The 13,869-nt window shown below is 43.2% G+C and overlaps 2 protein-coding genes across 2 annotated transcripts in view; one reads left to right on the plus strand and one right to left on the minus strand.

Annotated features, from left to right (window-relative positions):
* wrn (WRN RecQ like helicase) overlaps positions 1–6,060 on the minus strand; it is a gene marked incomplete at its 3' end in the record, with an annotated part of 42,159 nt that extends 36,099 nt beyond the window's left edge. The window contains exons 1-10 of the mRNA XM_080842577.1: positions 5,934–6,060; positions 5,386–5,463; positions 4,698–4,813; positions 4,384–4,529; positions 3,570–3,718; positions 3,053–3,202; positions 1,840–1,882; positions 1,654–1,759; positions 782–1,271; positions 386–463 (exon numbers count right to left, since the gene is read on the minus strand). Coding sequence (XP_080698703.1) covers positions 386–463; positions 782–1,271; positions 1,654–1,759; positions 1,840–1,882; positions 3,053–3,202; positions 3,570–3,718; positions 4,384–4,529; positions 4,698–4,813; positions 5,386–5,454 — 1,347 coding nt within the window. The 5' untranslated portion in view covers positions 5,455–5,463; positions 5,934–6,060. The remainder of the gene's footprint in view (positions 1–385; positions 464–781; positions 1,272–1,653; positions 1,760–1,839; positions 1,883–3,052; positions 3,203–3,569; positions 3,719–4,383; positions 4,530–4,697; positions 4,814–5,385; positions 5,464–5,933) is intronic.
* A 6,032-nt stretch (positions 6,061–12,092) lies between these two features.
* purg (purine-rich element binding protein G) lies at positions 12,093–13,188 on the plus strand (the record flags this gene model as incomplete). The annotated part of the gene is made up of 1 exon (XM_080842227.1): positions 12,093–13,188. One exon carries the CDS (start codon positions 12,093–12,095, stop codon positions 13,098–13,100), a length of 1,008 nt encoding a protein of 335 aa, XP_080698353.1. The 3' UTR covers positions 13,101–13,188.
* Positions 13,189–13,869: the final 681 nt, after the last annotated feature.

Consider the following 13,869-nt stretch of genomic DNA (forward strand, 5'->3'; position numbering starts at 1 on the left):
GAGACATAACATGAGAGAGGTGGAAAAGATATGAGCAACACACTTTTTTCCCTTTCATGTATTTCATGTATCTATAATAAGTATCTATATTTATATATAATATGTGTCTATAATAATCCACACCAAAAAGCTCACAATGGTGACTTTTGACTCAAGAAGTTAGACTCTCTTTCAAGTGTCATGTTCTCTTTCTGCCATTTCCCATAGCCTCTTAGTGTCTGCTGAACTGTGAGGTTTTGATAACAAAACATTATTTAAATGAACTTCCTCTCAGAAATTCAAAGCCAAAACAAAGGGAGTGCTCCTGAGGTAATTTAATGCTTCTCTCAAAGTACCTCTAAAACATGACGTGGTTTTCACTGAGTTTACAACACCTAATATTTACCTGAAGCATTTCATTTTCAAAATCTTCATCACTCTCGACCTCGCAGGACAAGTCAGAGGACGTATTCAGCGCTGTTCTCTTTAAAGTAGCATGATGAAAACAAATGTTATTTTTTACAACTGGCAATGGAAATACATGCAAGGTGCAAATTAAATCATAATTGTATGTGTATCTTTGACTGATCTGATCTAATTATATAATATACTACAAAAATATATCCATATGTCAAAGAAGAAATGCTAAACCTCAACGTTAAGCCAACCAAAGTTAATCTATCTCAGCAGGGACTTTATATATTAAATGCTACTGGTGAGCGTCAACATTGCATCCGAGATGTTACAGCTGTTCATATTTACATTGGGTAAAACAAACAAACAAAAAAAAAAAACAAACTACCTTGAAGTCCAGAGTGGACTGTTCTTCCAACTCCTCTCGTCTGGCCTCCATCTCCATCATCTGCAGTTCATACTCTGAGACATCCAAGGACATGATGTAATCTTTAGAGGCACCTTTTGAGTCGTTCACCTTGCTATGGTCCCCAATGTGTATTGGGTCCCTCACACTGACTCTGTCAGTCCCACCTTCAGGTGGGGACCGTCCCAAGGTGGGGGAAGTGGTTCTGTGGGTGTTGGACCGTCCCAAGGTGGGGGAAGTGGTTCTGTGGGTGTTGGACCGTCCCAAGGTGGGGGAAGTGGTTCTGTGGGTGTTGGACCGTCCCAAGGTGGGAGAAGTGTTTCTGTGCGTGTTGGGGGAATCAGGAGGCTGGACTGCGGTGTGATTTGGCTCAGGCTTGGCCTGTACATCTTCAGCTGATGTGCTGTTCACCAGTATCTCCTCTTTTAAGGACTCAAGTCTCTGAGATATTTCATCTATCAGTTCGTCAGTCCTGAAGCAATTGAAACATTAATTACAACCAAGTTTTTGAATTATATATGTAAGTGGTATTTGATCAATGCACAAACTAAATTAATTTGTTTTAAATCTTCTCATCTCTAATACCTTACAGCCCCTTTGTTTGTCTACCAATCTACCACAGTGTGTTCGAGTAAAAGTGCTTGTGTCATCTGACATATGGCTTCGACAAACAACTGACCATTCAGTCCACTTTGTAGACAATACCGTTGAAAATAAATTGTGTATCGCCTTTCAAAATACAAATATTGAGGTATGATTTTTGGCCCACATCGCCTGCCCTACTTCCCCCTCTGTTTCCCTGACAACTGTTCTCTCCAAAACCAAGTTGCCCTGGGGCATCATGCGGTACAAACCTGCTTGTGCAAGGCTCTTCTTCAGGAATGCACTCAGTGAGATCACTGATGTTCTTGGCCAGCTGAGAGAGCTTGTTTTTAAGATCCCTGTGAACCTTACACCCTCCTTAAAAGACAGCAAACAAGAACGTGTTGGTATTTGCAGGTATCAAACAAGTGAGAAGGAGAACATGAGGAGGAGCTTACCGTGAACAATGCCCTCGAGCTTTTGATGAATGATCAGACCGGCCTTAAAAAAAGAAATACTTTTATGAGCTGATCTGTGTAATTCATCACAACACAGAGCATAGGAGGTCATAGGTCATAGGAGGTCAAAATAATGAAAGACTGACTATGCATAGCTCGGCCAATCCCACCACACTGAAGCAACAGCTAGCCTGTCAACGATGACAAACGATTTTGCAATGACTATGCCACCAGGAAAGCCTTATACTGAATACTGAAACGCTGTAACCATTTATTACTCAAATGGTAGGCCATTAGTTTCGAAACACTAAACAGAGGCGTCCCTCTCTACCTTTAAGAAGCTCTTGAAGACCCAGCCCTTCAGAAAGGACCTCCCTTCCTTACTTTTTTTTCTATTTCTTATGTAAAATAGTATCTCTATTGCTCGTAGCTTGTTTGTTCTCTCCCTTGTACATACATCGCTCACCAGTTCCGGTTTTGCGGTTTTGAATGAAGCTGCACATGTATGGATCATATATGTTTTTTTTTACACTGTCCACAAAAGAAAGGTTAAATCTTCTGAGGAAAGTTTTTTCATTGGCGTTTTAGCGAAGTCGAAAGCATAGGCAATTTGTTTCTAAACAGAGGTGTCCCTCTCTACCTTTAAGAAGCTCTTGAAGACCCAACGCTTCAGTGAGCACTTCCCTTTTTAACTTGCACTTCTACTAGTACTTAACTTGCACTTACAGCAGTTACATTCCTGCACTTTTTTTCAATTCAGTATTTATTGTTACACTAGGTCTCTATTGCTCGTAGCTTGATTGTTCTCTCCCTTGTACGTCGCTTTGGATAAAAGTGTCTGCTAAATGACTAAATGGTAATGTAAATATTCAATTCAATTTCAATTCAATTTTATTTATATAGTGCCATAACCATACAATTGCCTCTAGGCCCTTTAAATATTGTCAAATATTGACAGTTACTACTGCATCATACCATCAAATTAATACCCGTTCATGCCATACTCTCCACCTAAGGTTTTTCTTTGGATAGGACGGTACATGAGACAGATCTTTCCAGCTCAGGCACTCAGAGATTCTTTTGAATGAAAAGTGCGTTCAAAATAAAATGAATTAATATTATTATTATTATCTTTGACAACAGGGTTTGGACCTTGACTGCAAACCTCTAGCAATCACGGTCAGAGTGTGTTTCCATAGTAGATCAATCTCACATAAGCATCTGTGGCAGCGTATCTCCTCTGGTCCTCCGTCAGCTCAAACCCGTCCCACTGGCTACAGCGAACAGCCTTGTCTTTGAGCAGCTGCTTCCTGAAAAGGTGCTTGACCAGTCCATCAAGACTCCACCTCTCCATACACCGCAGCTGTAAACACCAAAACACTTCATAAATCAGACAGCAAACCTAAAGATTTTTTTACTGATTGAACTGAACTGAACTGAACTATTTTATCTTACTTCTTGGGAGTGTGAGCCATGCTTCCACTCAAATCAGGACAGCTACACTTGGCCATCACTGTCTTTACAGATGTTCACATGCTTGCCAGTGTGTGTGTGTGTGTGTGTGTGTGTGTGTGTGTGTGTGTGTGTGTGTGTGTGTGTGTGTGTGTGTGTGTGTGAGTGTTTATGTGTGTGTATAACACCTCGTATAAATCAGGTCAAACTAAATCCACAGTAGAGATCATAGGATTGACTATGCAGACAGATGAGGCAAGGTATCTGTAAGATCTAACCTTTTCATTGGCCAAATCAGAGAGCTCCACAAAGTTGCTCAGTTTGACGTCAAAATCAGACAGCAACTTCCACTTGTCTCCTTCTATTCCCACGCCAACCTTTTTGACCGTCTCATCCTCCAAAAGCATTTTTAAGCCAGAGGGAAATCCTAGGAGCAAGGAATAACATATTAGATTAAAAAAAAAACTAACTTTTAACTATGCAAAGACAAGTCAGTGTCAACATAATACTCTAAATAGCACAAAAATTACGATGACAATTAATTTCCCACATCTGATACAGATAAAATTCATACCTCCAGAGATTTGACGATATCCAGAAAGAACAAGTATTATCATTTTTATGTCTGAATAAAGACAGAGAGAGCTTCGCAGCACTTTTGAAACTACCACAATATTTAAAGCCAATCACAGACTCGTGATATATAAATGAACAGTGGCTATAGACATAGTGGGCACTTGTTATATCTTTTACGTCAATAGTTATATCAGCTAAAAATTCTTTCAAAACTAGAATGGGATATACTTTTAACTAATGTTTAGCATCAGAGAGGGAATTTGGCAACTCAGTCAAACCTGTCATTAAAGACAAGTACAATTTCTGCTAAGTAAAACTAATACAATTACTGCTCGAACCTGTCATGGAAGACAAGTAAAAACAAAAAACACTTCTGCTCGAACCCGTCATTAAAGACAAGTAAAACTAATACAATTTCTGCTCGAACCTGTCATGGAAGACAAGTAAAAACAAAAAACACTTCTGCTCGAACCCGTCATTAAAGACAAGTAAAACTAATACAATTTCTGCTCGAACCTGTCATGGAAGACAAGTGAAACAAATAGCACTTCTGCTCCGAGGCACACATCTGAACCATGGCCACCTTCTTGGTCTTCCCCTTGGTGAAGGACGGGGGCCATTCCAGATCGAAGCCTATAGCAGACCCTGGGGGAAGGCCTGACCTGAATAAATATGACGTAAAATAAAATAAACGTAGCGTAAAATATGAGGTGTACACTGTTAGTCTTCATTCACAACCCGTGACTCGCCATATTCATAAATGAAATGTCAGAATAGCAAAGAACCTACGAATCTGATGACAGTAATCAATTTAACATTTGTAGACGTACCTTAAATCCTCTGACAGAAATGAACAGTCATTTTTCTCCTGACTGTATATGACTGTTCCTGTAAACTCCAGGAATGGCAAATCAGGTTCAAGGACATTTTTCTTGAGGGGACCAGTCTGGTGAAATGAAAACAAATACCCCAGTCATGTTCACCTACATTTCCTCTTTTTAATTGACTTTATAGACACATGGCATATTAGTTATTGGGTGTAATTACTATGCCAACACACAAGGTTCAAACGGAAGAAGGATTCTTGAGTACCTGGAAAATGAACACTTGACACATAATTGTAGAGAACGACCAAAACAATGTCGAGCTAGTGGCAAAAGGGCAGAAAAGTGAACGTGCCTTCTTTCTATAGGTCACTGTCAACAACCACCTCGACAGTTGGTGGCCTAACAACTCTGTTATGGCTTCATTTGAATGCGACTTGTGTGCAGCACACATACGTAATCATGCAAATGACGTTTCAACCTACTCCATGGACACATCTCACCTGTCCGGTTCAAGACAAAGTGTGACTTAAGAAAAAGGATATAATTGAAGAAAAAGACACATTTTGGAATGGACGAGAGAAGCACGCTTAATTCGTCAAAAAGGACACACTAAACACGACGATAAAAGAGGAATCTGCTGTGAATACATGACGACACATGTAAGTTTACCTTCTCCAGAGCCTATTGTTACCTGTTCTGTTGCCTTTTTTCCCGGGGTTTGCACGTTTGACATCCATTCTGGTAATGTTCTGTCAGTCATTGTCAGATTCTGTGCACAAAAGTAAAAGCATGAATTCCTAGTTTAAGCTCAGTGAATGTTTTGTTCTGGAATAACCAAACAACGTCCTAACTAAATGTGCAAGGGATACAGTGTCAGTGTTTATTACGCCAGGTGACACATTTGACGATACTATATTTCCCTAAGTTATTATGGCGTATAACTTAACCCTGTATAAATAACTACTTAATTTTAGTGTTCTGGTAAATAACACAAATGGCTTGATTCCCATTCCTCATATCACGAAGCCAACCAACATATCACGTGTCAACAGTCTAAGCAAACAGCTTGTAGTATCTCATGAACCGAGTTTCCAAAGTAAAACAAGCAGCCTCGTTTTGTTCGCCGTTTTGTTGTTGCCAGATATTGACAGCTGATAATCCAATGTCAATGTAACGATAGATAGCTAGTTCTGAAAATCAATGAGAATCAGTCCCATACGTTCAACTTCTACGACTTACCTGGATGGCATTTCTAGTTGCCACTGTCAATGCTTAATGCACTTGACAAAAGTTACTGCTGAATTATGCAAACTACCGAAGCAGCGCTGTATTGAGTTGAACGGTCAAATGTATAAGTTGAAGTTAGTTATGTTTACAGTGACACTCCCGCCATCTTCAATGTGTTAACTTTGTTTTCGCTTTCTCCACTGTTGGTTGTTACACTACGGAATGGCGCAATATCGCCATCATCTGGATTGGAATAGGAATCATACATTGAGTTGACGTTTACATAATGTGTGCTAGTGTACGCATTCTAGGTTACATTATCCTGTCTTTCTTTCTTTGGGCTCATTCTATGTGCGTTTAAATGTCGAAGCTCAAGGCTGAAAAGTCTCTGTGTGCATGGAGTTAGTATAACGCACGGGTGAGTAGCCAACATAGCAGCGAACATCTTTGGGTTGAATGGACTGTTCTCTGACTTAATGGACGCTAAATGTACTGCTGAAGCAGAGCTGTAACACTGCGCCATCACGTAAATGAACAATATAGAGACGGAATTCCATGTGTTCTTTTTAACCGTGCTATTCAACGATTTTGGTTAATATTCAAAGCACAATGATGCATTTCTTTCAGACCACCTTCTAATTCTTTCCTCTCGACAGTCAGTGACAAGGCAGTCTATGTGTGTATCAGTCTCGTTTTTTTTATAAGGAGTAGATGTTGTCAAGCAGTTGTTCCAAATGCTTTCCAGGATTAAAAGGACATCACTGACAAACCCACGCCCGCAAGGTGACATGACACAGAGAAACGGGTGACCCCCATTTAAAATCAATCCCCTCGCTGCTAGAGCTGGCCACGTGTATCCAGTTCATTGAGTGCATCCTGACATCACTGCACCACTAGTGGGCTGTCATTTTGTGACAAGCACCTCAGCCACAGATGAGCCACATGCATATACCCTGTGTGCAGTGGATTTATATTTGGCTATACGTCGTATAGTAGTCTATGCAGTATACTTGTATAACCTATGCAGTATAGTGTATGCAGTGACATTTTCAAGTACAGTAAGTGAGGAAGGTGATGGGATGCTAAAACTAGCACAGGAGAACACACAGATGTTTATCAAAGTGCATTCAAATCCTGGAAACACCTGGTACAAGAATTATGTCTCAGAATGGTGTCCCATTTTTCACATTGTAATCCTATAACATATGCATTTTAGGATAAAAGATTGTGTGTAGAGTAGGTTGTTCAAAACAGGTCAAAAGCAATATTGTTAATGACATGTTTGTTCTTGCTTTTAACCAATACAATCAGTTCAGAGTACTGGGCTGTGCCTCAAGAGAGCAGCATCCAGGATCAGATCAGTCCAAAAGACGATTTCAGTGCAACCCTAAATCAAAGGTTTCTCTAGCTTTGATGGTTGGTGTGGCTTCTGAATGCTTAGCATTAAATACGTCACAGTGAAATATGAAAATCAGCTTAAACTCTTCATGTTTCAGACCTTTGCATTTATAGGATGTGATGCCATGCCCAGGGCCAGATTAAGAACACCAAGGACCCTGGGACTACCTCTAATAAAGCCCCTCCCAGGGCTGTAGTCTACGTGATATGCAGGTATACGCCGTATTACCACCTAAAACGTTTGTGGGTTTGCGTATATCCACTAAGACCTATGTCTCCACTAAAACCTAGGCCAGGGGGGAGCTGTGGCACCGACCCATCACAGACAGTATACCCACCACAGAAAACTAGACTACAGCACTGGCCCCTCCCCCGTCTCAGAATGAAAAATAGCAGCATATTCATCGATTGGCAACTCGTCAGTTGTAAACAAAACTAAATGCGGTAATATTAATTAGAATGTCAAAAACGTAACACCAATAATCCTACACATCTGAGTTCACTACGATATCAAGAAAGGTGTGTATATGATAAACTAGCAAACGATTTATTAAGTCAGAAAAATGATTTCCAGCCTGAAAGAAAGATCAAATCCAGGCTGAATACACAGAAAAACTGCAGAGCCTCTAGGCCTCCATAGCTGAGGCAGTATGACTGTACACCAATTAAAGACTAGAATGTTCCTGAGTGGAGTCGATACCTCCGCCAAGACCCAGCAGTCCCCTTCAATGAAGAATTTTGCAACGCTAGTGAAGGTGAACCTAAACTTGTGCAGGCGCCCAGTGAGTGGGATCCTCTCCAAGATTTAATGGGTTCTTCCTTGGCTCATGCTACACATATTCACCACGTTTCATGGAAAATGGGCCAGCAGTTTTTGCAAACAAACAAACCAATCAATCAACAAACAAACCAACAGATGTGGAAAACATAACCTTCTTCTTGGCGGATGTAACACACACATTTTGGTGAAGTTGCCTAAACTATTCCATGTCGACTCCGCAACACAAATTAAGCTCTGAACTAGATGTACCGCACCGTGGTGCATAATATGACCACCACACCACAGATTATGAAATGAACACAACTAGCTCAACAAAGCAACTCACAGAGTTTGTGTGTGTGTGTGTGTGTGTGTGTGTGTGTGTGTGTGTACCCAAGAGAGCTCACAGTCCAACCACCCTGAGCTTATGTATGTATTATATTATGCATGCTCTTTCCATCTGGTGTGCACACAGCTTCCAACTTTGTGTGCCGTGTGCAGCGCTTTATTCCTTCCCCTTCCTTTGGACACTGCAAGTCAAGTTCCACTCTGTTACACTGTCTGTCTGTTGTTTTGGCTCTAAACATGTCAGTTCTGGGTAATTATTCTATAGCCCCGAGTATTTGGACCTAACAATGCCTCTGGATCAGGCTCTAGACCACTTGTGTCCAGGCCGGGGACCCATGTATCCCTTCCGTCTGGCTCAGGGCCTTTTAGGGTCTCAAGGTCCCACCCAGGACCAGCGGGGCTTTAAGCATTAAGTGAAATAAGAAGATATTTTCCAGTCCAAGAAAAGTCCGTTCCAATTCTGGCAAGTTTGTTGTATGTATTTTTCTGAGTGACTACTGAATATGAGACATGAGTGTGACTTTATAACTGATATATTCTTGTGTTAAATCTTCATTTTCTGCATTTTCTGAAGGAACAATATGAGCTTTGTATAAATGTACTATGCCATTTATTTACAATTTTGAGAAATCTGCATGTATGTATAAAATGTAGGATTATTAGTTGAATAATATCGTTTTGAAAACAATACAATGTAAAGTATCAACATTTATAACAGGACGGGGGTATACACTCTCATAATCATCTGGGTTCAAAGGTCAGCAGCGATCACCAGGCTCCATGCAGAATTTCAATAAGTTTGAACCTTTACATCACAGTTTCACAATTTCAAAATGTTAGCTTAAGCAGTTCTTGACACATTTAGACATGTGTCAGCTGATGCAGGGTGTTATTTACTTTCATGAAGTTTGAACCTTTACATCACAAAGATATTAGCGAGTGAAGTGCTGGGTTTTTGCGCCACTCCACAAATGAATCATAATTACCTGAGACATGAGGTCAGTGCCCCTCCAACTTGCCATAACAGTTTGTCATTTTTGGCTGCAAAATAACCACACCAGATGAGAGAAACGGTGCAATCAATCCGATCAGCGTCTATCTTATCGTAGGAGTACACTCAATTAAACATCTGATCGTCTTAAGCAGTGCGCTCAGCTAGACCCATGGTGGTCTTTAACGTTGGCGTTAGGCATCATCTCCTTTTTATTCAGGACTGCTGGTAGGGTTGGTTGATGGCTGTTACCGGTAGCTTGTATGTGCCAGGCAGACATATAAGATAGCAAGGCGTCGACCTATAAGAGAGCAAGGCGTCGATCTATAAGAGAGCAAGGCGTCGACCTATAAGAGAGCAAGGAGGAGGAAGAGGCTTCTCATTAGGCCGTGGCTGCAACTCCCAAGTGACCGAAGAGAGTGGCAGGGCAGGGGCCGAGGGGGGCTACCAACCGAAGGGAGGGCTCCAGAGAGCGGCCAAGTGATCGAAGAGAGTGCCCCATATAGCGGCAGGGCAGGGGGGCTACCAACCGAAGAGAGTGCCCCATATAGCGGCAGGGCAGGGGGGCTACCAACCGTAGGGGGGCTACCAACCGAAGAGAGTCCCCCAGAGAGCTGCAGGGCAGGGGGGCTACCAACCGAAGGGGGGCTACCAACCGAAGAGAGTCCCCCAGAGGGCTGCAGGGCAGGCCGAGCGGGGCTAACAATGCAGGGCTACGATGCAGGCGATCGCCCCTCAGCCCCTTAGCCACAGCTGAATAGAGTCATTGACTTGGTTGACTGTGACTTGGAGGGGACCCGCTGCTGAGCCCTGGTGGATAGTCCTCTTGCTGCCAGGGGCCGAGGAACAGAGCCCACTGGGCTGGGCAGCCACCAGGCTCCGCATCGCCGCCGTCACCAAGGAGCAGGCGGACCCATGCAGCATCCAGGACCTGCGCTTCATTGGACTGGACCTGCTGGCCAAGTGGGGAGCTGCGGAGGATGTCTCCGGAGCTAAGCTATTTCTGGGGGCGCTGAATATGTGGCTTTCCACACCGCTGACAGAGGGATACTCTGCCACCGCCACCCCTAGTTGAGACAGAGTCCACCGCATCAGTGCCGTTCGCTCTGGGGAAGCCTCCAAGCTGAGGGGAGCTGCTGCCGCCATGTCGTTGCCAGTCCAGAGGGTCTTCGCATCATCACTGCCAGTGGTGTAGTGGTCCCTGGAGAAGTGGGTATACTCTTATTTTATTTTGAAGCAGCCCATTCAGCACAGGATAAACGCCCTGTTTTGAGAAGTGGGTATACTCAATGCTGACTGAAAAAGAAGTGGATATACTCCGTATACCTGCGTATACCCTGGACTACACCACTGATCACCGCCAGCTGACACCAAGCCTCAGAAGGAGCCGACCCGGTGCGCTCACACGCCGCTGCAGTAGTACCAAACAGACGGGGACCCCGCAGAGTACTCTCAGCATCAGAGACAACTGCCCCAGCAATCGAAAGACTTTGTGATGAATGCCTGGGTCATGGGGGGCAATTGACCAGTCAGGTGGGGGCTATGTAGTGTGCAAGGGGATTGTGTGTAATAGTTTGCCCCATAATGCTGTGCGTGTGGGCCTGTTAGAATGTTTAATGTTTGTCTTTCATGTTTATTTGGCTTTCCCTGCTTGTGTTAGTATGTATTTCTGTTATTCTATTGGACTCTGTGAAAATTTGTAATTGACTTTGTTCAATTCCCTGCCTGTTAGCGTATTTGGCCACCCTGTGTGTCATGAAAGATTAGACACCCCCCCCTAGAGATTCTACAATTTTGCACCAGTCAGACTGAATGTTGTGTTCGTCAATAAATGGCAAGACGCCAAAGAACAGCCTGCTTACTGCTTCCTTTGTTACAATATTTTAGAATAAAGTAAGGATTCAATTGGGTGTTTCTTAGGAGTACTTGATAATGTTTGCAAGGCTGCAGAATACGGAGAGCTGCCTGCAGGACATTTTATTTAAGAAGGATGCTCTTTAATGGCTGCATTGGCTTTACCCTGTTTGTGCGTAAAATCTGCAAGAAAATATTTCGGTCAATGTGCATGATTCCTGTACAACGTCATCTGAGCTGAAAGCACCCCTGTCTGTCCGTGAAGCTTCTGAGAAACGGGAAAGAAAGCGTGGTGTCCATGCTTAGCGAGTGTAATTTAAAGCAATAAGATCAGCATCTAATAAAAGTCAGCGCTCAGCGCAAACCTGTACTCCGTCCCTTTAAAACGGAGTTATCGGAGGGGAGGGGGGAGGGTCATTGAGTTCATTCTGCGCCTTCACTGAAGCAGCGCCCTCTAAAGAGACCCTGGATTGGATGCATTTTCTCTGGCTTCTTTCATCGGGCTTGCTGGTGTGTAAGCAGACAGGGATAACTGTCAGATGATTGGAAAGGGAGAAATAACTAGCTAACTAAGTATGGTGGAGAATCGGTGCGACTTCCAACGCTGCACTTGACCTTTATTCGGGACAGAGCGGCTCGATCAGCTGATGTCTCTTTTCGCCGGGTAGCTGCCATTTTCAGGTCAATCGAGGTATCTTTCAAACTTGTCGCGAGCTTAAGATGGCAAGCTGAATAATTAAATGTACACAGCTCGATAGGGATGGAAATGGAGAGGAATACGGCGTGTCTTCTATTCGGTGGTGGCATAATTTGAGTGATAATGGCTGATACAAGAGGGATGGAAAGAGGTAGACTAAGGATTACATCAGATTCCTCTCCTAGAGGCGCATATCCACAGCAGTACATTCACCCTGGCACCCAGCAGGGCATAGACATTCAAGAGCTAGCCTCCAAGCGAGTCGACATTCAGAAAAAGCGTTTTTATTTGGACGTGAAGCAGAGTGCGAGGGGGCGATTCCTCAAAATCGCTGAGGTTTGGATCGGGAGAGGCAGACATGATAACATCCGAAAGAGCAAGTTGACGCTGTCTATGTCAATGGCACCCGACCTTAGGTATTGCCTTGGAGACTTCATAGATTATTACGCTCACATCGGGCTGCGCGGTGGCCAGGTGCCACGACCAGAGGAGCAGAGCAATGGCCAAGGCCGTTCGCATGATCCCCGTAGAAGACAGCAGGATCACGCACCACCGGGCTCTCCCACCGGTTCAGTAGCATCGGAAGAGCCTACCCATCGGGTTCTGAAAAGTGAATTAATCGAGAGGGACAACCGCAAATACTATCTGGACTTGAAAGAGAATCAACGAGGCAGGTTCCTGCGCATCAGGCAGATTGTCAGCAGAGGACACGGGACCATGGGATACTACGGACAGGGAATAGAGCAGACGATAGTGTTGCCAGCACAAGGGCTTATCGAGTTCAGAGATGCACTCTCACAACTGATAGAGGACTACGGCGACGAAGAAACAGATGAACGTAGTAGAGTTGCCAAGAACAACGATGAATCTCCCGAGCTTCCCGAGGCGGCATCATTCCGAGTTGACAATAAGCGCTTCTATTTCGACGTAGGTTCCAACAGGTACGGTGTTTTTCTAAAGATAAGCGAGGTACGACAGCCATACCGTAACACTATCACCGTTCCTCTAAAAGCCTGGTCTAGATTTGGCGAAAACTTCGTAAGGTACGAGGAGGAAATGCGCCGGATTTTCACTTGCCACAAAGAGAAGAAGACAGAGAATCGCGCGGATAGTGAAGAACAAGAGGATTGATGACAGCACGCTATGGTTTGATTGAGGCCCCTGAGAAAATCGGAATTTGACAGTAACCTCTAGTTTATACATTATCCCTTTTCAAATAATTTACCTCTAAATATGTACTGTGTAAAACTGTTCTTCTAGTTGTCCTTATTTCGTTGATCCGTAGGTCAGTTAAAGTATGTTAGAATGAGCAGGCCCAAGGCAAGAAACCGAGTCCATTTCATGTAAAGGGGTTTGGGCATACTTAAAACGGTAAATATTTGTAGAAGAAGAAATCACCACAAAAATAAATTGTCCCTACACAATAGCCTCAAATTTCGCCAGTTATATTGATCATCTGAATGCTATTGATGCTTTATCTGATGGGGTTTGATATAACATACCTGTCATTTATCAGGCATGTCCGTGTGTAACCGTGAATATGACATGTCAATGCATTAGGCGCACATAATGCAAGTTGTCATTACTCGATTTGGAGTGAATTCTCCACACTGATAGCCCTACACCATTTCAATTTATATATAGGCCACAATAAGTCATTTATTGTGAGATAATGAATAATATAAGCAGATGGCAATCAAGAGAAATGTTGATCAACGGTGAAAGTCTATATGCCTTTGTTTCACTGCTGCTATGAAAATAATGCCCAGACCAAGAATAGGCTTAGCTCACAAAGGCTAGCAGCAGTCACTCCATAACAGGTTAACATGATGAACATTCTGTCCTTGTAGCCTTAACAATCTGCTTTTGGTGGCGTGGTGTCTCCTGAATGACTAAGCAC

The sequence above is a fragment of the Sprattus sprattus genome, assembly GCF_963457725.1.
Source record: "Sprattus sprattus genome assembly, chromosome: 7".
Taxonomy (NCBI): Eukaryota; Metazoa; Chordata; class Actinopteri; order Clupeiformes; family Clupeidae; genus Sprattus; species Sprattus sprattus.